A 23,501-nucleotide genomic window follows, 5' to 3' on the forward strand; every position below is an offset into this window, starting at 1 on the left:
TGGAACACCATGGCCCTGAACTTGAGATCCTCCTGCTTCACAGCCTCTGGAGTGCTGGGATTTAGGTCTATGTGTGCACTACACCTGGCTTAACAGTAGATTCCTGGCTTCTATTGCTAGGTCAGTAAAAATTCTGGACCCTGAATAGCAGCAGGCAGGGACTTTTGACTCGGGTGTTGGCCTGTTTACTCTTTAGCCCCAAGCTTAGAGCTGAGGTGTGACAGATCTTTCCCACGATGTAAGAGAAAGTGGGGAAGGTGCTAGAGCCTCGGGGTGCCGAGGCAGGCCAGGCAAAGGAGCTTACACAGTGCTCTGTCTCACAGACTTCTGACTGCCTATGTCCTGGCTGTCCTCTGAGCTCCGTGTCCCAGGGGAGCCACTTTGCTGCACCCCACAGTTCTTTGCCAGTGATGTCTGACCAGCTGTAAACCACCCAAGGCTCAGGGACAGAGTGCGCCCAACTCGACAAGCTGCCCAGGCGTCCCCAGCCAGGGCTGCCTCCTACCGCTCTAGGCCCAGCCTGTCCCTGTTGCTGGGAGCATAGACAGATTGTACCTTTTCCTCACGTGACACCCCTGTGCCTGCTCCCGAGTCTGTTTCTTTGGGTTGCATTTCCAGGACCGTGCGGAACAGTTTCTCGGAGGTGACAGTAAGGAAGCCAATCTCTGCATTGGGGTGCAGGCCATACAGGTAAGGACTCTCGGGGGGCAGGTTCTCATCGATGTACTCATGGTAGCCCTGGAAAGGGGTGGTTTATGTGTTGGGGTTCTCTCTGTCAAATACCTAAACCCCTAGAACTCAATTGGGCTTTTTTGGGGGGCCCTCAGGGAGTAGTCAAGATGGACTGGTCTTTGCTTTCCCGGTCACATATTGAGCCCCCAGGCAGGGCGCCCCTCCCTACCTTGTAGTCCAGGTTGGGGGGGATCTGAAACCCGGGTGCCAGTAGCACCTCCCCTTCCAGCATCTCCACACGGATGTACTCTGCCAGGTAGGTCCTGCACAGCCGGCGGTCCCAGTCATCTGTGATGTGTCCTCCATACATGATTTCACCGAAAAGGTAGCGGAGATCATCCCAGGGCACCTTAGGAAGGGGGAGGGGAACGTGAGGAGCGCCCCACCCCCACCCTGTCACTCACATCAGCAGGGTCTGCTCCCAGGTTCCTTTCCTTCAGGGTCACCTGTGACCACCCCGTTGCCAAGGAACACCTTTCTCCATTCCTGCACCTCAGTACCGGAGTCTCAGGCTAGTCCCTCTGAGACTCTGCTTTGGTTATGGTTTTAGGGTGGCTTCAGCCTCATGACCTCCTCCATAGGGACATCTTGCCCCAGGGGTCACGGGCCACCTGCTCCTTCCTGGTTCCCTGGGCTCTGTCAGCCTCAACATCAGTCTGCATTCTATGCAACATCTGGATTCTGCTCTTGAGAGTCGGTGCTGGCCCTCGCATCTTCCATTGGCTAAAAGTCCAGTCAATTGTGTGTCTGATGTGGGTCTCCTGACCCATGGGAACCTCCCTGGCCTCCTGTGGAGCCGTGCAGGTCTCTGTGGGAGCTGGGTGCTCACAAGTCTAGCCAGAACCTTGGCTCCGTGGGCTTCTGGAGAAGATGTGTGCCCAGCCTGGCACTGGCTGTCCCGTTGAGTCAGGTGGGCTTTCCACCCATCTTGTTTCCCTTCAGCCTACCTTCTGCCCAGCCCCACGTCCCTCGCCCTAGAATCGCTGGCCGATAACACGCATGGACTTTTGGAGCCTGGGTGACCTTTTATCCACAAAGCCTGGAGCTTCGTTCGGCATGTAGCCCGTTCCTGCTGCCCACAGCAGCCTGAGGGAGGGCAGGGAGCTGCGTCTGCACATTTTCATTTCCTGGCAGCCACTTGACGCAAAGTCGGTGGCTCTCTGACCTGTGACAGGCCAGCCGTGTTCCGGAGGCACTCTTTCTGGTTGGCTGAGCCTGTGGACGGCACCTCTGCACCCTGGCTCTTGGAGCTGCTCTGCCACTCTTGTCTGCACAGCCGACTGCAGCTTGTACACAGACGCCCTTTCCCCAGGGATGGTGGCTGGCACTTCTGTAACCACCACAGTGCCCTGCCTGAGAGCTTTTGGTGGAATTCTGGTGAAATTGGTTGATCATTTGTCTGACTTAGTCTTGTGAACTTTCATTCAAAATACAAGGGTGCTCTGGATTCTCATCAAAGAATCTTGTGTATAAAAATAAATAAGTAAATAAATAGGCCAGGATCCACATTTAAAACTTGGGAGAGAGTTGTGTGCATAGTGTGTGTGTGTGCACATGCTTGTGGGGGGGCAGCACATGCAGTGACATGCATGTGGAGGTCAGAGGCCCACCTTGTTTGAGGCAGGATCTCTTTACTGCTGTGCACCCAGGCTAACTGATTCTTGACTTCCTGGGGCCAAGATTACAGGCGTGGACCACCGTGTCTGACTGTGAGCGTGCTGGGGACCTGAACCCTGGGCATTCCGAGCTTTACCCACTGAGCCACCTCTGTGGTTCTGAATTGTTATTTTCTAACTTTGAAGTTTTCTGTTTAATTAAAAAATGCATTTTTAAAAATAAAGATTATGGGGGGTGGGTGTTGTCTTAACTGAATGTAGGTGTGTGTAGTGCACGTGTGCCCAGTGCCCGCGGAGGCCAGAAGAGGGCATCAGATCCTCTGCTACTGCCGTTATAGACAGTTTGCACCACCATGTGGGTACTAGGATCGAAACTCGGGTCCTTTGTGAGAGCAGCCAGTGCTCTTGGCCACCAGAGGGCCTGATCCCCAGAGGGACAGGTGGCTTCTCCCACCTGCTGTGCAAGCCCCGGGACTGTCCTTAAGGCAGGTTTGAGGGATGAGATGGCAGCCACTTGAAACACTACTACCTGAGTTCGCTTCTCATCACACAGACCCATGTATCGAGGGAGAGTTCAGGGCTTCCACTGGGAGACATTCCGGTCACTGTCGGACATGGTGTTCTCAGCAGATTGGAGCCCACGTGCTTGTGTGGCTGACTGAAGGTCCTCACACAATCCTGACAAGACCACCCCTCCCGGTCGTCTCCCCAGGGGTCCTCATGGCATCTTCTGTTCGGTTTGCTTAGGAGTGTCACGGGTGGAATGGCAGCCAGGGGCAGTCTCGTCACCTACAGGTAGGGACTGTGTCCCTGCAGGCGGTGGCATCTCCCCAGTTTGCCTTCCTGCTCCAGCCAGGCCCAGGTGGGTTGCTGTGACTGTGGTCCAGGTGGCATCATAGTACCCCGTCTCCATCACGGAAGCTTCGTGGTGGTGTCTTTTGCAGGGGAGAGTGGGGTGAGTGCTCCCACCTGCCTGCAGAATCACTGGAGTGGTCCTCAGAGGGACACTAGCAAGGACAGCTGTGTGAGATGGTGACCGACGATGCCATTGCTGCTGGAGATTGCTTAGTACCAGGCAGGACCTCTGCATGGAGGGGAAGTTCAGGGGCCCCGGAGCCTCTGGCCAGATGTTCTTAGGCTGCCCACAGGGAGCATCCTTCTCTCCTGACCACGGGCTTAGTGTCTCACTTGCCTTTGACCATGGCCTCTCCTCTCTCAGGTCTCACGTATCCCAGGCTGACCTTGGACTTGCTATGTAGCTGAGGGTGGTGACCTTGCACCCCTTGCGCTCCAGACCCTCCTCTTTGGACCTCCTAGGTGCTGGGATTATAGGCAGGCACCACACCATGGCGTTTGTTGGGCTTTCTTTAAGGTGATGGCAAGTAGGAGGGGACTCCTGAGACCGGCATCTGATCCAGGATGCCTTCAGTTTGTCCTCAGCTGACCCCTGAAGCTCTGATACAGGCTGCCACCCCTGCGCTGTCAGCGAAGAAGCAGGCTCAGAGGGGGCTGAGAAATCCTGGTCTGTACGTGGAAATTCAAGCCCTCTCCCCACCGGTTGGGCACTGTGTCACCCCAGAGCAGGGCTGGGATCCGGCCACGTTTCCTGCAGATGGTTTACTTGCTGCTCGGTATGGTACACGGCTTGGTGCGCTTGACCATCAGCCTGTGAGGAAGACTTGGTGTCTTGTTCCCTTGGGACCCACAGTCTCTGTTGCTATTGAATTAGGGTGCCAAGAGCACAGTAGAGAAGCCTGAGGTCTCGGTGCATGTATCCTTCTGGCTTTTTCTTAAGAGAATGCTGGGTCTAAGCCCACTTCCAGGGTGGTAACCATGGGAGGTGGGGACTGCAGCTAGATCTAGCCTCTGAATGGCCAAGCCTTAGACTTAGCAGATGTGGCTGCCAGACCCAACTGAGGGACTGACACTTAGGGAGGGAATAAATAGGACTTTAGTGGACAGTGGAGCTAGCATCCAAACTCCACAGTCTGGTCCCAAACCTGTGCTCAGGCTCCAGGTCACACGTGGCCCCACGTTTTACCAGCACAGCCCCTGCTGTGTGCAGTCAGACCCCTGTACTGCACCCTGTCTGCCGGAGCTTCTAGAGGTTAAAATCCAGGGCCTTGGGCCACTCAGCCGCATCCCTAGCTAAATCACCCACGCTAGCCTCAAACTAGAGATGCTCCAGCCTCAACCTTTCCGAGTGCCGGGATTATGGGCGTGCACCTCCACGCCCACCTGAGACCAGCATCCACCTGCCGACTGCAGCTCCTTGCATGTTTGTTGAGCTGGGATTATGGGCATGCACCTCCACACCCACCTGAGATCAGCATCCACCTGCCATCTGTAGCTTTTTGCGTGTTTGCTGAGAACACAAAGCACCACCCTGTCTTTTCTCAGGGATCTTTGGGGCCCATCAGACCTGACCTAGTTTTGGGTGCATGCATGGTATGGCAAACTGTGTCTGTCCTCCGAGTGGACTTCTAGGGAAAAGATTTTATTTACCATCTTAAAAATGAAAAAAAAAAAGGCACTAGGCAGTGGTGGCATATGCCTTTAATACCAGCACTCGGGAGGTAGAGGCAGGTGGATCTCTAAGTTTGAGGTCAGCTTGGTCTACAGAGTGAATTCCCATGGCAGCCAGGGCTACACAGAGAAACTATCTCGAAAAGCCGATAAATAAACTAACAAACATAAAAAAGTGTATGCATTCATGTGGGTGAGTGCACATGCATGCAGGTGCCTGCAGAGGCCAGATCACCGGGTGCGGGAGTTTTAGGTGACCATGAGCCACCCTGTCGTGGGTCCTGGGAACTGAACTCGGATCCTTCAAAAGAGCAGCAAGTGCTTTTAGCTACTGAGTCGTGTCTCCAGCCCTCTAGTTACCATCTTACAACTCTGTGTGACTGGGCACGTATAAGGTTACGCTAAGATGCATCGCAGCCATGACCCAAGCTGTCCATCAAAATGCCCTTAGCACCAGCTCCTCCCTTCCCAGATGGCCTGGGACAAGAACGTGGGGCCCCGGGCACTCTAACTCATGGAGCCTGCGGCTCGCTGCTTGCTGGCAGCGTGTTTGATCAGTACCACGGCATCTTCGCTTCTCAGTGAACGCTTTGCCAGGTGCCCACCTGTGTGCGCTTTCCCCAATGCTTTGACCATGACGCCAAGAACCGGAGGTAACTGGTCCAGACAGCCGGCAGGGGAGGAGGATTCAGAGGGTTGGGGGGAGATGCTGGGTGCACCCTGCTCACCTTGGGGTTGGCTTCCAGGTAGTTGTAGAGTACATTGATGGAGATGGTGAGGTCCCCATTGTTGAAGGGGTATGACCGGTTCCAGCCCTGGGCACCGAACTTGCGCCTCTCGGCCACGACGGCGTGGAAGTAGCACAAGGCAAAGAGGATGCACTTGAACTCGATCTCCTTGGTGCACATCTCCAGGGTGTCCTGTGGGGGGAGACAACAAGAGGGAGCCGATAGGGATGGCTCTGCACAGAGATGCTCAGCTCTGCCTCTGACAGCGGGGGGGGGGGGGGGGGGGGGGGGGGGGGCTTGGCCCAATCAGGCCATTCCCTCACAGCAACCGCAGGGACGCTCATCTGAAGACCCAGGGAAGGTAATGCAGGGTTATTCCCCAGGAAATCCACACTACTGTGTTCCTGGTTTGTGTTTTCTATATGATAGACTTTTTTTTTTTTTAATGCCTCTGGGTCTTCTACATATCAGGCATGGCTGGAACTCACAATCCTATCTTGGTCTTGTGGGTGCTAAGGTTACAGGCGTGCACACCCACCCTTAATATACATTTAAACTTCAACATTAATTTACTGTGAATGTGTGCTGTGTGTGTGTGCACATGCATGCATGTGTGTAGGTCAGAGTTGGTTCTCTGCACCCTGCATGCTTATGTGTGGATTCTGGGGATGGAACTCAAGTTGGCATATTGGGTGACAAACTCTCTTGCTTGCTAAGTAACATCACTGGCCCTCCACTCGAGTTTTTCATCACGACTTTGGGGTACCCCTACTTATTAAAAAGAAGTTGGCCGTGAACTGGAGTGTACCTACAGTGCCAGCACCTGAGAGGCTGCAGGCAGGCTGGGGGTGAAGGACCCCCGGCCCTGCCCGTGGTGTTCTACACATCTATCACCCACAGACTTCTGTAAATGTAAAAAGGACACATAAAAGGTGGGGCTGGCCTCAGGTTTCGGCCGTGTGTGGACTGCAGCGTGCACCAGGACCCTGTGCACTAAGGTAGCCTCCACCATTGCTCCATGTGCTTCCTGTGTCCAAGGTCTACACCCACACCCATCACCAGACTGTCCTCTGCCAGCCAAGTCATGGGCTGCCCTTCAGTTGACCTTCAGCTCTGTGACAGTCACACTTGGATGGCGGCGTAGGCATGGGTTATGGAGGACTCATAGTTCCTGTATGAAGGGAGACACGGAAATTCCGTGTTCCTAATGTCCCCTCTGGGTAGGTGTGTGTGAGGAGGATGCAGGGTTCCAACTCCTCAGAGGTTTAGGCTGCAGCCTGGAGAAGCAGTATGTGATACGGGAGGCTATAGCAGAAACCGTTGGGGGCAGTGAGGTGCTAGGGGCTTGCAGGAGCAGCGGCCCTGGGCTGACCAGTGGGAGGGTTACAGAGTCATTGAGGACTGGGAGGCTGAGTCAGAGGAGGAGCCCTGTGTGCAGAGGGTGTGTGGAAGGGCGGTAGAAACCCTCCCAGAAGCCCTAGGGTGCCAGGCAAGTCCCTGCATCTGCCTTCCTCTCTGGGGGGTATAGAAAGTCATGGTACCTGTCAGTGAAGGGCCTGATCACCTGCTGCCTTGTTTAGGGCAGTATCAGACTTCCATTGGTAACAGTGTCACGACCACCTGTCAGTCACCCACTGCCCCCAGCAGCGAGGCTTGGTGTCCCCAAATAAGCTTCACACCTCCTGAGGGTGTGGTCAGGGGAGTACTGGGACCTAGGATGGGACGTGGCCTCAGCAGCCACAGTAATGACGGGCACCCCTGCCAACTGACAGGGTCCTGAGGCTGGTCAGAGGCCATGCTGAGTCTGCGGTTTTGGGGGTTGATAGGTTTGCCCAGCCTTTGGGGGATGTACTTTAATGTGACGTGTGTGTGTGCGTGTGTGTGTGTGTGTGCTGGTGTGATGTGGATAGGAGGCCAGTACAGTAAAACCTCTGGAACTTAGAGGTAAGTCTTGGCCTGCTGGGCCACTGATTCCTTAGCCTGGCCATGGCGAGTCACCCAGTCTCACCCTCCCTACCTGGGTGAAGAGGTCCAGCGCCTTGTGCAGATTGGCATACATGCCCGTGGGGGGCTCGTTGGTGATTTTGATGGCGTTTTCCAGGATGCCTTGGGGGATGATGTGCGCCTCCGGGGTGGGGGCGGGCTCTGCGCTGATGAACACGCGGTAGTCCTCGTGGCTGCCCGAGCTGTAGCGTTCCACCTTCTTGTCCAGGGTGCTCAGCCATCTTGCCACCAGGTGGATGTTCTGCAGCAAGGAGCCCTGACTGAGACCCGGATGGACCCCCACTGATCCCCCAACACCGTCTGGCCTCTTAAAAGCACCCTGAGAAACACCCAATAAGGTGGCTGCCCTATCCCGACCCCGTTTGCTCTAACTGATGAGGGATGCTCCCTGTAACTAGCCATGGGTGACCTTTGTCCTCCCGGGCTCACAGCCTAGACAACATGGTCCCCAGTACTTCTCCTGGAGCTAGGGAGGGCTGTGGAGGAGCTCCATGCTGAGGAAGGGTGGGGGTGGTACCTCAAGCACGGGGAGGGTCTGTTCCGTGCCCAGTGACATGGCCCTGGTGGCAGAGGAGTCCTCACCTGCAGAATGACCCAATGTCCTTTCTCAGCAGCCACGTCCAACGCATTCTCAGCCACCACCTCTTGTCCTTGACCCAGGGACACGTTATGGAGTTTCCCATTGTCAATGGTAAATCCCAGTTTTTTCCCTAAAGAGGGGAAAAACAGGAAAAGCACAGGGGTGATTCAGAACAGTGGTTCAGGCTCTGCGGTCCACAGCCAGGAACACCATATGCCTCCCGTCTTGTTTATCGCCGGGGGAAACACACATCCCGGAACACGGCCGTGCTTCAGCCATCTGGAAAGGTGTGGCCTGGGGATATTCGGGAAATGGGTCATGCTGTGCAGCTGCCCCTCTGGTACCACCATCACCACTCCAGGTCTCGTGACCTTGAACAGTGTGACTCCCTCTCCACTCCCCTTGCCCGAAAACTGCTTGATTGCCCTACAACCCTGTGGATCAGCCTGTCCTGGACATTTCATGTAAATGAGATCACACACTCTGAGACCTTCCCCAGTGGCTTCACCACCGGCTTGTGTGAGCCCCATGCTTTCAAGTTTTATCCATGAAGTAGTATGGATTTGGTTCACGGCAGAGTAACAGCCCATAGCATGCGTGTGTGTGTGTGCGCGCATGTGATGGGTAATTTTGGTTGTCAGCATGACTGGGTATAGATTTGCCATAGAAAATCCATTCTAGATATCTTTAGGAGGGGGATTTCAAAAACGGAGGACAGTACACCCTTAACGTGAGTGTACCGTCCTGTGAGCTGGGGTCCAAGGAGAATTGGGCAGAACCCCTAACTGCAGTGTTATGTGATCGGCCATCTCAGGCTCCTGCCACGGTGCCTTCCCCACCTCAAGAGACGGAACCCTCACACTGTACCAAATAAATCCTTCTTAGGTTACCGTTATCGGGCTTTTGTGTTTTGTTTTGTTTTTTGTCCCAGCTGTGATAAAAGTAACCCAGGCTGGGCTGTTTCTAGTTTTTGGTTGTTTGGTTGTTGGGAAAGAGTACAAGGGGGAAGGTGTCTTAGTTGGGTTTCTGTTAGCCATAGCATGAACAGAGGCATCTTGGGGAGAAGAGGGCTTCCCAATCACAGTCCGTCATGAAGGGCAGTCAGGGCAGGAGCTCAACACAGGGCTGCTCACTGGCTGGCCCAGCAGCTCACTTTAGCACCCTGGACCACCAGTTTAGGGCGGCCCCGCCCACAGTGGGCTGGATTCTCCCACATCAGTCACCAACCAAGAAAATGCCTCACAGGCTGGCCCACAGGCCAATCCGGTGGGGGCATTTTCTCGTTTGAGGTTCCCTCATCCCAGATGACTTTAGCTTGTGCCAAGCTGACCGAGAACTAGTCAGAGTTCTGGGCGGAGGCTTGCTGGAGGACCTCCTTTCTGAGCCTTTAGGGACAGACCAAGTCTCAGGCTGGAAGATGCCGTGGCGACTCTGGGTGCAGAGTGGCCTCCTCGCTGCCCACTTCTCATCCCACTGGTAGGCGTGCTGTTTCTCCACCCCAGCAGTGCCCCCGTGAGTTTCTGGTTTTGATTTAGTGGTGCCCATGGAGGTTTGGGGTCTCTCTCCCCCTGTGGTTTTATATTGCGTTTCCACGGGGGTCCACTTCTGCGGCTGTACTTACCCAGGGCCTCCACGTCTTTGAGGGGGTCGACCCCGGGGGAAAGAATGAAGAAGATTGGCGTGGAGGGGCTGCTCTCCTTGTAGGACTTGGAGAATTCCACACTCCGGCCTTCCACAAACTTACTGCCCATCTTTTCTTCCACGAAGTTCCTGAGGGAACACGCTCTGTGGGGCCACAGGCAGCTGGGGCCTGCTCGGGACCAGGGCTAGGGGTGTGTGGGTGTGGGTGGCTTTGGTCCAGGTGGGTGGGACATTCTGGATGGACTTCCTCTAAGACATCAAGGTGAACGAAGTGGCAGCTTGAGGTTTTCTTTTTTTGGACAGGGTCTGGAGTAGTCCAGCCGCCCAGGCTGACTCGGTATTTGCTGTGTGACTATGACCCTCCTCCTGCCTCCACTTTCCAGGTGCTGGGGCTGCAGGTTTCTGGGTGTTACCATGCACCGGTCGTGCAGTGCTGGGAGGTGACCCCAGGACTTTGTGCGTGCTAGGCAAGCCTCTATCAGTTGAGCTGGATTTCCATCTTCCTCAACAGTATGCTCCCCCTTCAATCCCAGAGGCCCAGGGAATGGCATGAGGGATGCCAGGGGCCTCCGAGGTCCATGTGGGATGTTGAGGGGAGGAACAAGCTCTGGGATGTTGAGGGGAGGAACAAGCTCTGTGCAGAAGGCAGCTTTAGAGCCTCCAGATTCCCTCTTTCTAACCCAGCCCTAGGACTCCCTTGGGTGGTCCTCTCATGCCATCGGGTGCATGGGTGACCTTCGGATCCCAGTGTCTGCCTGTTTCCCTCCGTCATTGTCCAAGTCTCCTGAGCTCAGGTGAGATGCTGACTGCCCAGCACTGGCTTTGAAAGCAGGACCATGGCTATATTCCCGTGCTGTGGACTGGCTCCCAGACACAGGCAGGAGACGATGGGAAGGCCCTGGGGGTCTGGGAGGCTGTAAGAGTCTTACTGCGCCTCTGAGACGGTCAGGTGCCATTGCTTGTCCAACATCCTCCCCTCATTCCCACCAGCTCGGCTGTATTGACATTTAGTCTTTCCCTCTGTCCCTTCCCTCCCCACCAATCCTGGCCCTGTCCTCTTCCAACCCCAACCGAGAAAAACGGAACAGGAGAGGTCCTTAGATATGGAGTGAACCTGCATCAGGGCCCTGCTTTGTCAGAGGGGAGCTCTGTGGGGGTGTCAGTGGTTTGAGGAGACATGGCTGTGTCTAGACTGCATGGAAAGATGGAAGGGGCAGAAGCCAGCCTGTCCCACTCTGAGCCCGGGCCCTGGGGTTTTCTGTGTTCAGTTCCTCCCTTCCTTTAGCCCCCCCCCCCGGAGGGCTCAGGTCTCAAATTAGAATTCTTCATTTATGATAGGCACCCAGTTGACAATTTAGACGCAGAGAATTCCCAAGTGCTGATGGCCTTTCTTTTCCTCTCTTTCGACCTTAGGGCCTAGTGTGGGAAAGTCTGCTTTTCCATCCCTGTCACAGGGTCTATCCCTCTACACAGGCCAGTAGGGCCAGCAGTCCTACTGATCACACCCCGAGAACCTAGGATCAACAAGAACCTAGGATCAGGGCTGAGAAGGTGGTTCAGGCCCTAAAGTGCTTGCCAAGCATGGACAGGACCTGGGGTTCCATCCTCAGCATCGCATACAGATGCAAACCCAGCACTCTGGAAGCAGAGGCAGGAGGATCAAAAGTTCAAAGCCGTTGGATACATAAGTTTGAGTTGAGGGTCAGCCCGGGATGCTTGAGACCACATCCAAAACATAAAGAAAGGAACTTGGGTCTCTGGTGAGAGCACCTCTCCCAGCTGTGCCAGCAAAGGGGCCTCCCTCCCTCGGCTCGGTTCCCTGTAGACTGGGGGCTGAGCAGCGCTCACTTGACGGCGTAGGTCATGCGGTCCGGCCTCATGCAGCGCACCATGCACAGCTTCTGCAGCGCCGTCTTGTTCTTCCACTCCTTGGGGAAGATCTCCTTCTCTGGGGCTTCCGACTCCACCAGCTTCTTCCACCGCTTGGCGGAGCCCTCGATGTCACTGTCCAGGTTCTTGAACTCGTCCATCTCTGACAGGGCCTGAGTCAGAAGTGTCGCTTCAGGGACCACATGTGGCCTGAGTCGGTGGGGGGGGGGGGGGAGAGCACCTTCTCCAGATGGCCCTTAGCGGGCCCTGGGGAGAGGTCTCAGGAAGATGCAGTGCTCTGGACAGGGTGACAGAGTGGCCTGTCAGTAGGGTCTCAACTATTCTTCCTGTCGAGGGCAGGGCAAGCTTCAATGGGGGCCAGTGGCCTGGGGGCTCACAGTAGCCCCTCCCCTCCTATGAGGGTGATGTCAGAGCTGTCTCGCCTCAGGCCACTGCCTTCCAGGGATCACAGTTTGGGTTGAAACTTGACACCTGGGACCTGAGGGCTCTTGGCAATGAATCTGGGAACCTGAGGAGTGGCCAGATCTAGAACAGAGCAGGGCATAGGGATGTGGGCACAGGATGGCCTGGGACTTGCTGCAGGTCCCTATGGTCAGCAGAGACCAATGATGTCACATTCAATACAAGTGCGGGTTGTCTCCAAGCCGCAGCCATCCTGGCTTCCACCTTCTGGCCCTGTCACCGTGATGGGGCACAGGCATCCTCCAGACTGGTTGGGAGGGGTTCAGTGCTGAGTGCGAGGACCCACCTTGATCCCGCCCCAGCTCTGGTGCTGCAGGAAATCCACAGGGGACGTGACGCCCGCCTTGAAGGGGAACCGCAGGAGGAAGTCCAGCTCCAGCGCATTCAGCTCCTTCTTCATGGATAGGACCTGTAGGCCAAGGGGGCTGTGGGGCTCAAGAGCTTCTTTGTTTTTGTGGGGGTCTTTTTAGCTGAGGACAAAACCCAGGGCTTGGTCTACCACTGAGCTAAATCCCCAACCCTGTGTTGTGGGTGTTGCTTTTTCTTTTAACTGGGTGAAACACGTAAAACACGTTTTACTTACGCAAGTCCATTAGGCAAGGGGCACTGCACCCACAAGGGTGTGCAGCCACAACCTAGTTCTACAACATTCCCACCAACCTAAAAGAAAAGTCCCTATCTACCAAGGAGGTCCCAGGCTACAGACACGTGTACTGTCGGTGGCTGTGCGGCAGTTCAGGCATCTCCATAAGCAGCCTGCATTATCAGGATGTGTGTGTGTGAGTGTGTGGTGTGTGCTGCAGTTCAGGCGTCTCCATAAGCAGCCTGCATTATCGGGACCTGTGTGTGTGTGTGTGTGTGTGGTGTGTGCTGCAGCTCAGGCGTCTCCATAAGCAGCCTGCATTATCGGGACCTGTGTGTGTGTGTGTGTGTGTGTGTGTGTGGTCCCACTGTGCGGCTCTTGCTGACCTGGAGCCTATATAGAACAGGCTGTATGAACCCACAGGGCTCTTCCTGCTTCTGCCTCCTAAACAATGGAATTAAAGGGGCGCAGCATCACACCTGGCCTACAGTGGGATCATGCCCCCCAGGTCAGCAGTTTCTGGTATGCGGGGTCAGGTGACAGGCAACCAAGATGTGGAGGCAGTGCAAAGACTGTACCATCTCTTGGGGAGATGGTTTCTTATGAAGGGACTCAGTCCACCCTGTCCTGTTCTCTCAGGCCAGCAGGAAGCTGGCACTAAATGCCGCACCTGGACCATGGTCCTCCTGGTCCCCAGAACCAAGAGACAAGGTTCTATCACGTAGTACTTTCAAAAGGGACCGAGGCCATTGTCCATCTGTCTGTCTGTCTGTCCTTCCTTCCTTCCCGACGGGGACCTAGCTATATTTTACAGCTGATGTTGACTCCCTGGCTCATGCACTTCTCTTGCCTCAGCCTCCTGAGTGCCCAGTGTCTGAGCTCACGCCACAGGCCCTACTGAGACAGGCTACACAAACCTTCCAGTACCTCAGCATGACTTCTGGCGCACCTATGCAAACATCCTTCCTTGGAACGAGTCTTCATGTGCGCGTGTGGTTGCTTGCATGTGTGTGGGCACACGTGCTCCTGTGTGCGTGCATACATTGTATGCAAGTGGAGGCCAGATGTCAACCCTGGGCTCATTTCTCAGGTGCTGCCCACCTAATTTTCTGAGTCAAGGATCTCTCACCGGGAGCTAGGGCTTGAAAATGAGGCTGGACAGCGTCATTTCCCCAGCCCCTGTATTTCTTTCTTCATGTGTGGGTAGCGATGCGTGTGTGTGTATAGCGATGCATGTGTGTGTAGCGACGCATGTGTGTGTAGCGACGCATGTGTGTGTAGCGACGCATGTGTGTGTAGCAATGCATGTTGTGTAGCGACGCATGTGTGGAGGCCAGAAGACAACTGCTGGGAGCTGGCTCCCTGCTTCTACCATGTGGGTCCTGGGGCTTTGCAGCAAGTGCCCTCACTCACGGAGCCACCTTGACAAGCTCTTGCACTCATTGCTGAGGATGTATTCAGCATCCTCGCTGGGTTAGGGACCATTTACTCAGCACTGATATACTGTTGTGATTATTTCTTTGTACAAGTCTCTCTAACTTCCCCTCACTTGTATCCCATTGGAACATCTGCTATGCTTCCCTGGTGTCCCCCAAATCTAGCTCCTGGAACGGCCCCCACCAGACATCTCAGGCTTCACTACTGCCTGGAAAGCTGGTTAGAAGCTGGTTTCAAGGCCGGGGATGCAACTCAGTCTGTAGAGCATTTGCCCCACATGCAGGATGCCCTGGGTTTGAGTCCAGGTGTGGCAGTGCACAAGGGTAATTGTTGAAATAGGAGCGGCGGGGCTGCGTCCCCGGCACCTGGCCACCCACATGGCTAGTTTATACCCAGAAATAATTACACGGAAACAGTATTCTTTCAAACACTGCCCTGGCCCAGCTAGGTCCAGTTTCTTATTGGCTAGAGTCGCCATAATGCTCCCACTCCAGACAGACGCAGGTTAAGATCCTCCCTGGTAAGCCAGCTCGTGGGCTACACAAAATATTAAAAATGGGTTAAAACAATATGTAAGAGCCAATAAGAAACTGGACCTAGCCGGGTCAGGCAGTGTTTAAAAAAATACAGTTTCCGTATAATTATTTCGGACATAAGCTAGCCATGCGGGCGGCAGGGTGCTGGGGACGCAGCCCCGCCGCTCCTATTTCAACAGGTAATACCAGCACTAGGGAAGTAGAGGCAGGAGGATCGGAACTACAAGGTCCACCTCGGCTACGTAGCTATCTGTGTGAGCTGGTGTGTGGGACCTGGAAAGGGGTCCTGAGAATCTGCACTCCCGGCACAAGCCTGGGAATCCCCAACTGCAGCACTGGATGCAGTTTGAGCACAAAAGCAACGTGCTACCTGGAAGGTGACTTGAGCCAGGAAGATGAGCTTGTCCCGCTCAAAGAGCCCACGCGCCGTGTACATGTACACAGAGTAGGTGATCTCGTCTGTCAGATTGATCACGCGTTGCTTCACCTCCTCGGCAGGCGTGGTGTCCTGGATGGCTTTCTCGAACACCACGTTGAAGGCCTGGAGAGTGGCCAGCATGAACGTGGGGGTTCTGAGGCTGCACTGGGGGAAGGTGGGGAGGACCACCCACAGGTGGGCCCTGGACCTGCGCCCAGGGTGGCTGACCTTGAGTGAGAACTGGTAGATGGGGTTGATCTTGTTGAGGTCGTTGAGGATGAAGTACAGCAGGGAGGCCCGCGCTGCCGCTGGCCGGTAGTTCTCTCGCGCCTCATTGATCTTTGCTTCTGTGATTTTTGCCTCTTGGACCTCAGAACAGAAGAAAGGGGCTTGGAGGGAACGACCTGGAAGACAAGCTGCCCACAGGAGGGCCCCACCCGGTCCCGGCCCTTCATTCCTCTGAAGCCCCCCTTGCGGGCCCACAGACAGCAAGGTGCTAGTTCTCAGTCTGTTACCGTGATAAAATATAGTGGGAGGAAGGGGTTTAACTGGCTCACAGTTCCAGGCTACAGCCTGTTATTGTGGGGAAGGCAAGGCAAGAACTTAGAGCATCGCATTCAAAATCAAGAGCAGGGAGAGGTGCAGGCCTGTAAGTGTGTGCCGATACACAGCGAGCTTTCTTCTCTTAGACTCTTTGGGACTCCCTGGCTAGGGAATGGTGCCGCCCACAGTGGGCTGGGTCTTCTCACATCAATTAAAAGTCAAGACTGTCCCCCACTGACATGCCCAACAGGCCCACTTGGTCTAGATAATTCCTCACTGTGACTTTCTTCTCAGGTCACGACAAACTCTCATAGACACCCAGGCTGTAAGCCTTTTGTGTGCTGGGTGGCCTGAGAGGTGCGGCCTACCTTCTCCTCAATCTCATTGGCTGTATGCTTGGTGATCTCCAGGTTTTCCACCAAGGCAGTGTCTCCCAGAAAGTTCCCCGATGCAGCCGACAGCCGGGCCAGGAGAGAATCTTCTAGCTCTTTCAGCACGATCTTGAACTCGTTCTGAGATTTGGTGAGGCTTGCCTACAGGGGTGGCAGGGCCCAAGCGACATTAGTTGGGGCCTGGTCTCACCTCTGCTGCCAGGGCTCTCTGGAGGGGAGGCAGAGGACAGATGCCACCCAGCAGGCAGGCCACCCGTGGAGATGGAGAACTGAGTGTGGCTGAGGCAGAGTTGGGCAGGCAGCTGGTACACAGTTGGCTCTGCTTAACCTTCTTTGTGTGTGCATATGTGTACGTGTGTGGGAAAGCCAGAGCCTCAGACTCAGTTTACTTTGGGTGTTTTGGTTTGGTTTTGGTTTTTCAAGACAGGGTTTCTCTGTAGCTTTGAAACCTGTCTTGGAACTAGCTCTGTAGATCAGGCTGGCCTCCAGATCACAGAGATCCGCCTGCTTCTGATCCGCCTGCTTCTGACTCCCGAGTGCTGGGATTAAAGGCTTGCACCACCATCTCCTGGCTCAGTTTACCTTGTTATTTAAGATGGATTCTCTGGAGCTCACTCTTTAGGCTAGGCTGTCTGACCAACGAGTCCCTGGGACCCTTCCATCTCCGCTTCCCCAGCCCTGGGATTACAAGTACATGGCAGCCTTTTCTGTGTTGGCGGGGGTGTGTGCGCGTGAAACTCAGGTCCTCATGCCTTTGCTGAAAACATTTTACTGAGTGTGAGCCCTATCTCCAGCCCCGGAACCCTATGTTTCCTTTCTCTGTGATGCTGAGGGTTGAGCCAGGAGTTTCACACATGCTGGACAAATGCTCTGCACGGCCAGGCGCAACCTGGCTTCTGGGGGGACCCTCTTTGATCCTTAGGGCACAGATCCCTGGTGTTTAAGTGTTCTGGCTGCTGGTTTAAATTGAATTAGGGGCTGAATGATGAGAATGCTGGGGAAGGAGGAAGCACTGAGGGAGCTGAGAGACATGGCCCTCCAGGTGACCACGTGAGTGACCCTGCATGCCGATGTCTGTCAGAGGGAGTCACCTTGAGCTGTTCGAGATCTGGGCGCTCTTTGGCCACCACGGCGGCCAGGAGCTGGTCCTCGAGCCCGTCCCTGGTGACCAGGAAGTTGATGAGCGTGCACTGAGCCTGCATCTCGGGTTTGTAGTGGGGGTTGAAGTACTTGGTGTGAAGGATCAGGCGGAAACTGGGGTGGTACTCCACCTCCTTGTCACCGATCTTAATAAACCTGGCGGGTGAGGAGCAGAAGCCGGTGAAGCACCCTCGCGGCCCGGTGGCCTGCCCACCTCTTCCCCACACTCTGGGGAGGCCAGTGACCACCAGAGGCCATGTCTAGCCTTTCCTCTAGTGGGCACTTGGTCTGCCCAGGGGAGTTTGTTCATAAAGCTGGCTGCAGCTCACGCTTAGCTGAGCGCCTGAATGGAAGAGCAGCCAGCTCTCCCACGGTCAGTGCGGAACACCAGCATGTGCCAGTGGCCCTCTGCCAAGCACCCTGAAGTGTCACCCTGTGCTGTCCCACTGTGGGTCACCCCCTCCCAGGCTCTGCTCCCCTTCTTTCCTGGTTAAGCTCAATTTCTTGGAGCGAACCCCCTGCAGTCCCTGGGTATCGGCATTCATGTCGGGTCCTTGTCAGAGCCCGAGACACAAGAGTGTTCCCATCACTCCTGCCCTGGGCTCCTGTGCACCAGAGCCCCGAGTTGGCTTGCCCCCTTTGTGCTGAAAACACAGTGAGATGCTGCAGGTCTGGTCAGCGGGAGTTTACTCTGCAGCCGTGAAAAGGAACTGTAACATCGATGGCGGCTACAACGTGGATGCCCTTTGACAAGGGGATGCCAACTGGAGAGAACCAGGCACGAAACGACGCGTACTGCACGATGCACGTCCAGAGTGGCAAAGCCACGGAGATGAAAAGATGCTTGAGTGGGTGTGGGTAGGGGGTGTGGGGTTTCCTCGTGGGAGGCACGGGTGATACTTATATAACACGGTAAATGTGTGAAGCGCCCTAGAAATGCTTACTTTATGACAGTCATGTTTCTTAGAATTAAAAATGGGGGGGCACACCTTTAACCCCCGCAAAAAAGACCCAAACTAAACCAAACAAAAAAAAGAGGGGGGCCAACCAGATGGCTCAGTAGGTAAAAGGGCTTGCTGCTAATCTTGGCACCCTGAGTTCAATCCCTGGGACCTACATGATAGGAGCTAACTACCATAAGATGGCCTTTGACCTACGTATCCTGGGGCATGCGCGCACGTACACACACACACACACACACACACACACACACACAGAGTAAAAAATGCAAGTAAAATATTTTGAAAATTAAAAAGTTTTGAAGAGGAGAGGAGAACTCATGATGCCACTGCAGCCAGTGGCTTCAGTGGCATGGTCACTGGGCCACTGCTCAGTCACCTGTGCTCCAGTTAATAGCCCCGCAGTCATGCTCATGCATGCAACCATCATTAAACTCAGGGTGCCATTAAAACGGGGCTGGAGAGGTGGCTCAGTGGTTAAGACCCCTGGCTGCCCTTCTAGAGGACCCGGGTTCGATTCCCAACAACCACATGATGGCTCACAAACAGAGGACCGGACACCTCCTATGGCCTCCTCAGGCACTAGGCACACGTGGAGTACACAGACATTCATGCAGGCATAACATCCGTACGCACTCGCGCACACACACGCATGCACACACACATGTATGCACACACACACATGTACAGAGGATGTGAAAGCAGAAGGGGAACATGTCGGGAAGAGAAAAACCATTAAGAGGGAATGGGACAAGAGAGGGTAATGGGGGCAGGGATATAACTGTGGAAAAAAGTTTTTGAAAGGACTAAGTTTCACGATTTTCAAACGTATATGAAAAAGATAGAGGCAATATGAAGGACCCCATGCACCAGCTGGTCCCTCCCCCTGGGACAGAGCTGGCCTTTCTGGTCCCCTCAGCATTGGGTCCCGTCAGCCTTTGAAACCTTCACTGAGCTCCCGGCTGGGGCCACCCCAGGAGAGGTTCACTTTGGGCCGGGTCGTAGGGGTCAGCCTTACCTCCCCTTTTTAATTGTGTTCCTGCCCAGCAACGGGTCCAGCACAGGGTCTATGGTCTCACCGATGTTCTCAATGAGTAAGATGTCACCCTCTGAGATGGCCTGCTCGATGATGTCCAGATAGCTGGGCACAGAATAGAAAGATAAGACATGGCTTTCAGATCATAGGAAGCAGTGTCTGCCTCAAGAGGTGGCCCTGAGGAACGGAGGTGTCCGGGGGGTCGCCAGGGAGTCAAGCCCAGTTCCTCCTTCCTCAGGCATCTGTGTGGGCTTGCAGATTGGGGGTTAGGACCTTTGAGTGAGAGCCTGGAGGTGGGAGCAGGAGGGATTTTCAGGATGCAGAGCTGAACATTTTCCCTGCTCCACCAGAGCCTGCTCTAGGGCTCCAGGAAGCTTACGCCTGGCAGCCACCATCACCCTGGTGCTCATGGTTTCTGTTTCCCTTGTGGGAGCAGAATGTAAACCACACACGAGATGAGAGCCTGGAGCCTCCCTAGTAGAAAACAGCCAGGAGGACACGAAGAGCCAGGTCTAGTTCCCCTCCCTGTGAAGTGCAGGCGGGAGAAGATCCTGGTTTGACTCTTTGCTTTTCAGACCGGAGTTTATGTTTGCGTGTTCGTATTCGTGTTAGTAGACTACTCAGTCAGAAGATGCTCACGGCTCAGGTTGCGTGTGAAAGCAAGCCCCAGACTGCTTCCTGGTCCCCAGCTATTCAGTAAACACAAAAGGCCCAAGGCCTGTGTGCACGCATAGGACCTGGCCATCTCCCAGTTATCCCGAGTGCGCAACCATCACAAGGCCTCTCACAAAGCCACTCATAAGGCCGGAGGTGCGTGTGTACGTACAGACCCGGGCAGTGCCACCTGCTGCCTAACCCTGCCCGGCCCCGCCCAGCACCACCGGGTCCTGACCGCACCTCTTCTGCCCCAGGCGGATGGCCTTCAGCTCAGTGCCATATTTGTTTTTGATCCACTTGATGCCTTGAAGCTGGGCATCCACAATTAGCGGCCAGCGCTCCGTGTTGCATAAGATGGTGGCGTTCTCAGTGGACATGCGGTCGCTGGGCAAACCCTGGTTGTTCCAGGAGGCCACATCTGCATCGTCTGTTAGCAGGGTCAAGGGATCCAGGCCCTCCGTGATGGGGATTGGGACCTGCCGAGGGAGGGATCTGTTGTTTTTTGCTCGCTCTCTGTCTCTGTCTCTCTCTCTGTGGTTTGAGCACAGTTATGCGCTTGCAGACAGAAGTCATAGACAACTTGCAGGCGTTGGCTCTCTCCTTCCATCTTGTGAGTGCCGGGATCAAATCCAGACTATTAGGATTGGCGGCAGGTTGCCTTACCCACTAAGCTACATTGCCAACCCTTTGCCTTGTGTTTTAATTCACTGTTATGTGTATAGTGTGTATTATGTGTATTTTATATGTATAGTGTGTATTATGTGTATTTTATGTGTTTATGTGTAGTGTATTATGTGTATTTTATGTGTATAGTGTGTATTATGTGTATTTTATGTGTATAGTGTGTATTATGTGTATTTTATGTGTATAGTGTGTATTATGTGTATTTTATGTGTATAGTGTGTATTATGTGTATTTTATGTGTATAGTGTGTATTATGTGTATTTTGTGTGTATAGTGTGTATTATGTGTATTTTGTGTGTATAGTGTATATTATGTGTATTTTATGTGTATAGTGTGTATTATGTATATAGTGTGTATTATGTGTATTGTGTGTATAGTGTGTATTATGTGTATTTTATGTGTATAGTGCATTGCCTGTTTGTCGATACGCACCACGAGTAGGCACGTGACCTCAGAGAACAGAAGAGGGCATGAGATCCCCTGGAACTGGAGTTGTAGGTGGTTATGAGCCGCCACGTAGGTGCTGAGAACCAAACCCAGGTCCTCTGCGAGACTAGCAAGTGCTCTCAACCATGGCGCTACCTTCCCAGGCACACTGTGGCTTATGTTTTGAGAGAGGGGCTTTTACCGAACCTGGAGCTCACCTATTTGGTGAGTCTGGATGGCCAGCAAGCCCCAGGAACGTTTTCACCCCCACACCCCCTGCCAGCACGTGGGGTTACAGGTGCTTGCTGCCATGCCTGGTTTTATCTTAAACTGTGGGTCTCAGGGATCTAGACTCAGGTCTTCATGTCTCTGCAACCAACACTTTACTGACTGAGCCGTCTCTCCCCTGCTCACTTTCTGCCCTTTTTTTTTTTTTTTTTTTTTGGTTTTTCGAGACAGGGTTTCTCTGTGGTTTTGGAGCCTGTCCTGGAACTAGCTCTTGTAGACCAGGCTGGTCTCGAACTCACAGAGATCTGCCTGCCTCTGCCTCCCGAGTGCTGGGATTAAAGGCGTGCGCCACCACCGCCCGGTTTCTGCCCGTGTTCTCAAGTTGGTACTGGCTACATGCTCTGAAGAGCAAGGCCGTGGAGGCGGCGGCCCTCACACTGCTTGTAGAAGCAGCCTTGTGGCATGCCAGAAGTGATGTCAATCCCAGCAAACGAGGCTGGCTGCGCCCCAGTGAGGATGCAGTTTGGCTGTGGCTGCCCTGGGGGAGCCCCCGAGTCTCCTTGAGTCATAACCACCACTGTACTTCTTACCTTTAATTGATTTATGTAAGGGATCCAGAATTTTTCCATCAGCTCATTCCGGTACTTCTTGGTGAAGTAGCCCACGTAGGAGACAAAGGCAGAGATGAGCAGGACATCTCCACACAGGGTGACCCCCTGACACCTGAAGTTCTCTACTGACTCAGCCCAGCGCACATTTTCCGAAGCTAGGCCTCCCACAAGCCTGCAAGAGTCCAGGGAACAGGGGGAGTGCCTGAGTGAGCTGGAGAGCCTGGGGCGCTTATCTAATGGCCTGTCAGTGCAGACAAACTGTCGAGTGGACTTGTATGGACAGCAAAGTGACCTGGGACAGAAAGAGCCCATACAATGTTGCGAATGCTCACTTACAATGTTGCGGGTGCTTGCTCCATTCTGCAGTAGGATGCTCTCAAGGGAATTCACAGAAAACAAAACCAGCACATTTTTGGTGCCACTTGGGGATGCCGAATGTGACCTCATGCCCTCTGCCCACCCACTTGTGACTGCATCCCATCACCGTGCCGATGACACTATGCCCTGCTGGCACACTTGGCCAGCAGGCACCAGAGTCTGTTTGAGAACATGGTGAGTTGCAGGTGAGGGGAGAGCTTTAGTGAGGTTCTCCTCTGGTCCAAGTGTGAATGTCGGCCATGTGCAGCTGTCTACCATAGCTTTCTCGGCCCCTCTTGCATAGTTACAGCCTGAAGATCAGTTCAGCTGAGGTGGGGTTTGGTGTTCCCGGGAGGTCTGGAGGTCAGTCCCCAGGGACACCAAGGACAGGCGCTGTCTGAGAGCAGGTGGCTCTGGACTGTGTTCTGGGCAGGCCTGAGTTAATTCTGTCTTCTTCTGAGACATTTGGGGGGCGGGGGTTGTGGATCTGGGAGATAGGAGGTGTGGCCTCGGCAAGGACTACCTGTTAGCCAAGGAGATCACCCTGTTGGTGGCATCGGCCTCCTGCTGGCACTTGATTTTCTCAGCTGTTGCTTTCTCAAACGCTGAAGTCAGGTTGCTCAGGTTGGCATTGAGTTCCTGAAAAACCAAGTTGGGAGATGTTCCCAGCTCCCCCAAGCTCAGGGCCTGATGGCCCAAGCATCCCTGACAGTCCCCCTGGCATGCTCCGTGGTACCACCGTCGGTGGTTTCTCATGACTGCAGGCCGTGCCAGTGTGTTTTAAACAGAAACCTGACTGGCAGGGAGTGGGTGGTGCGGTTTCTAACAGGGACCACGGGCTCGGGGGCGCTCACCGCAATCTTGTTTTTGATCCGGGACAGCTTCTCCTGAGCCTCGGCCAGCTCGGCATTGGCCTCCTCCAGGGCCTGCCTCTTGGGGGCCACGTCGCAGTAGACCTCATAGAAGCGCACGATGTTGATGCACCAGGAGCACAGGCCAGCAGCAGCCGTGGACTTGGAGCGGATGAACTCAGGGTCAAAGGTGGGGTTGCCTTGGTAGGGCCTGGAAGGAAATCACGGGTGTTGAGCAGGGCTGTGACAGGACATGAGCCCTAGTCCCCGGTCCCCGTGGCTGGCTCTGCGTCTCAGGCTAGGCTAGCCACGGTCAGCGCAGCAGCACCGGGAAACGTCAATATTCCTTCTTTCTTTTAATCCTTATGGTGTATTGTAGGTGCTCTTGCAATATGGGCATTTTGTGTACCTGCGTGTGCGTACAGGTCAGAGGTCAACCTATACCTCAGGGGCGGCACCTCAGT

At 54.5% G+C, this 23,501-nt stretch overlaps 1 protein-coding gene across 2 annotated transcripts in view; it reads right to left on the reverse strand.

Annotated features, from left to right (window-relative positions):
• Dnah17 (dynein axonemal heavy chain 17) overlaps nt 1-23,501 on the reverse strand; it is a 104,584-nt gene that overhangs the window by 2,890 nt on the left and 78,193 nt on the right. The window contains exons 60-76 of one of the 2 annotated variants that reach the window (XM_050140222.1): nt 23,041-23,248; nt 22,710-22,825; nt 21,809-22,001; nt 20,121-20,356; nt 19,206-19,328; nt 17,180-17,384; nt 16,065-16,229; nt 15,382-15,522; nt 15,106-15,276; nt 12,466-12,588; nt 11,676-11,869; nt 9,808-9,956; nt 8,189-8,316; nt 7,620-7,847; nt 5,603-5,794; nt 902-1,081; nt 556-738 (exon numbers count right to left, since the gene is read on the reverse strand). In XM_050140222.1, coding sequence (XP_049996179.1) covers nt 556-738; nt 902-1,081; nt 5,603-5,794; nt 7,620-7,847; nt 8,189-8,316; nt 9,808-9,956; nt 11,676-11,869; nt 12,466-12,588; nt 15,106-15,276; nt 15,382-15,522; nt 16,065-16,229; nt 17,180-17,384; nt 19,206-19,328; nt 20,121-20,356; nt 21,809-22,001; nt 22,710-22,825; nt 23,041-23,248 — 2,935 coding nt within the window. Of the gene's footprint in view, nt 1-555; nt 739-901; nt 1,082-5,602; nt 5,795-7,619; nt 7,867-8,174; nt 8,317-9,807; nt 9,957-11,675; nt 11,870-12,465; nt 12,589-15,105; nt 15,277-15,381; nt 15,523-16,064; nt 16,230-17,179; nt 17,385-19,205; nt 19,329-20,120; nt 20,357-21,808; nt 22,002-22,709; nt 22,826-23,040; nt 23,249-23,501 lie in introns of both variants that reach the window. The other variant, XM_050140223.1, reaches the window with a different exon arrangement.

The sequence above is a fragment of the Alexandromys fortis genome, unplaced genomic scaffold, assembly GCF_014885135.2.
Source record: "Alexandromys fortis isolate MF-2015 unplaced genomic scaffold, M_Fortis_MF-2015_v1.1 scaffold_39, whole genome shotgun sequence".
Taxonomy (NCBI): domain Eukaryota; kingdom Metazoa; phylum Chordata; class Mammalia; order Rodentia; family Cricetidae; genus Alexandromys; species Alexandromys fortis.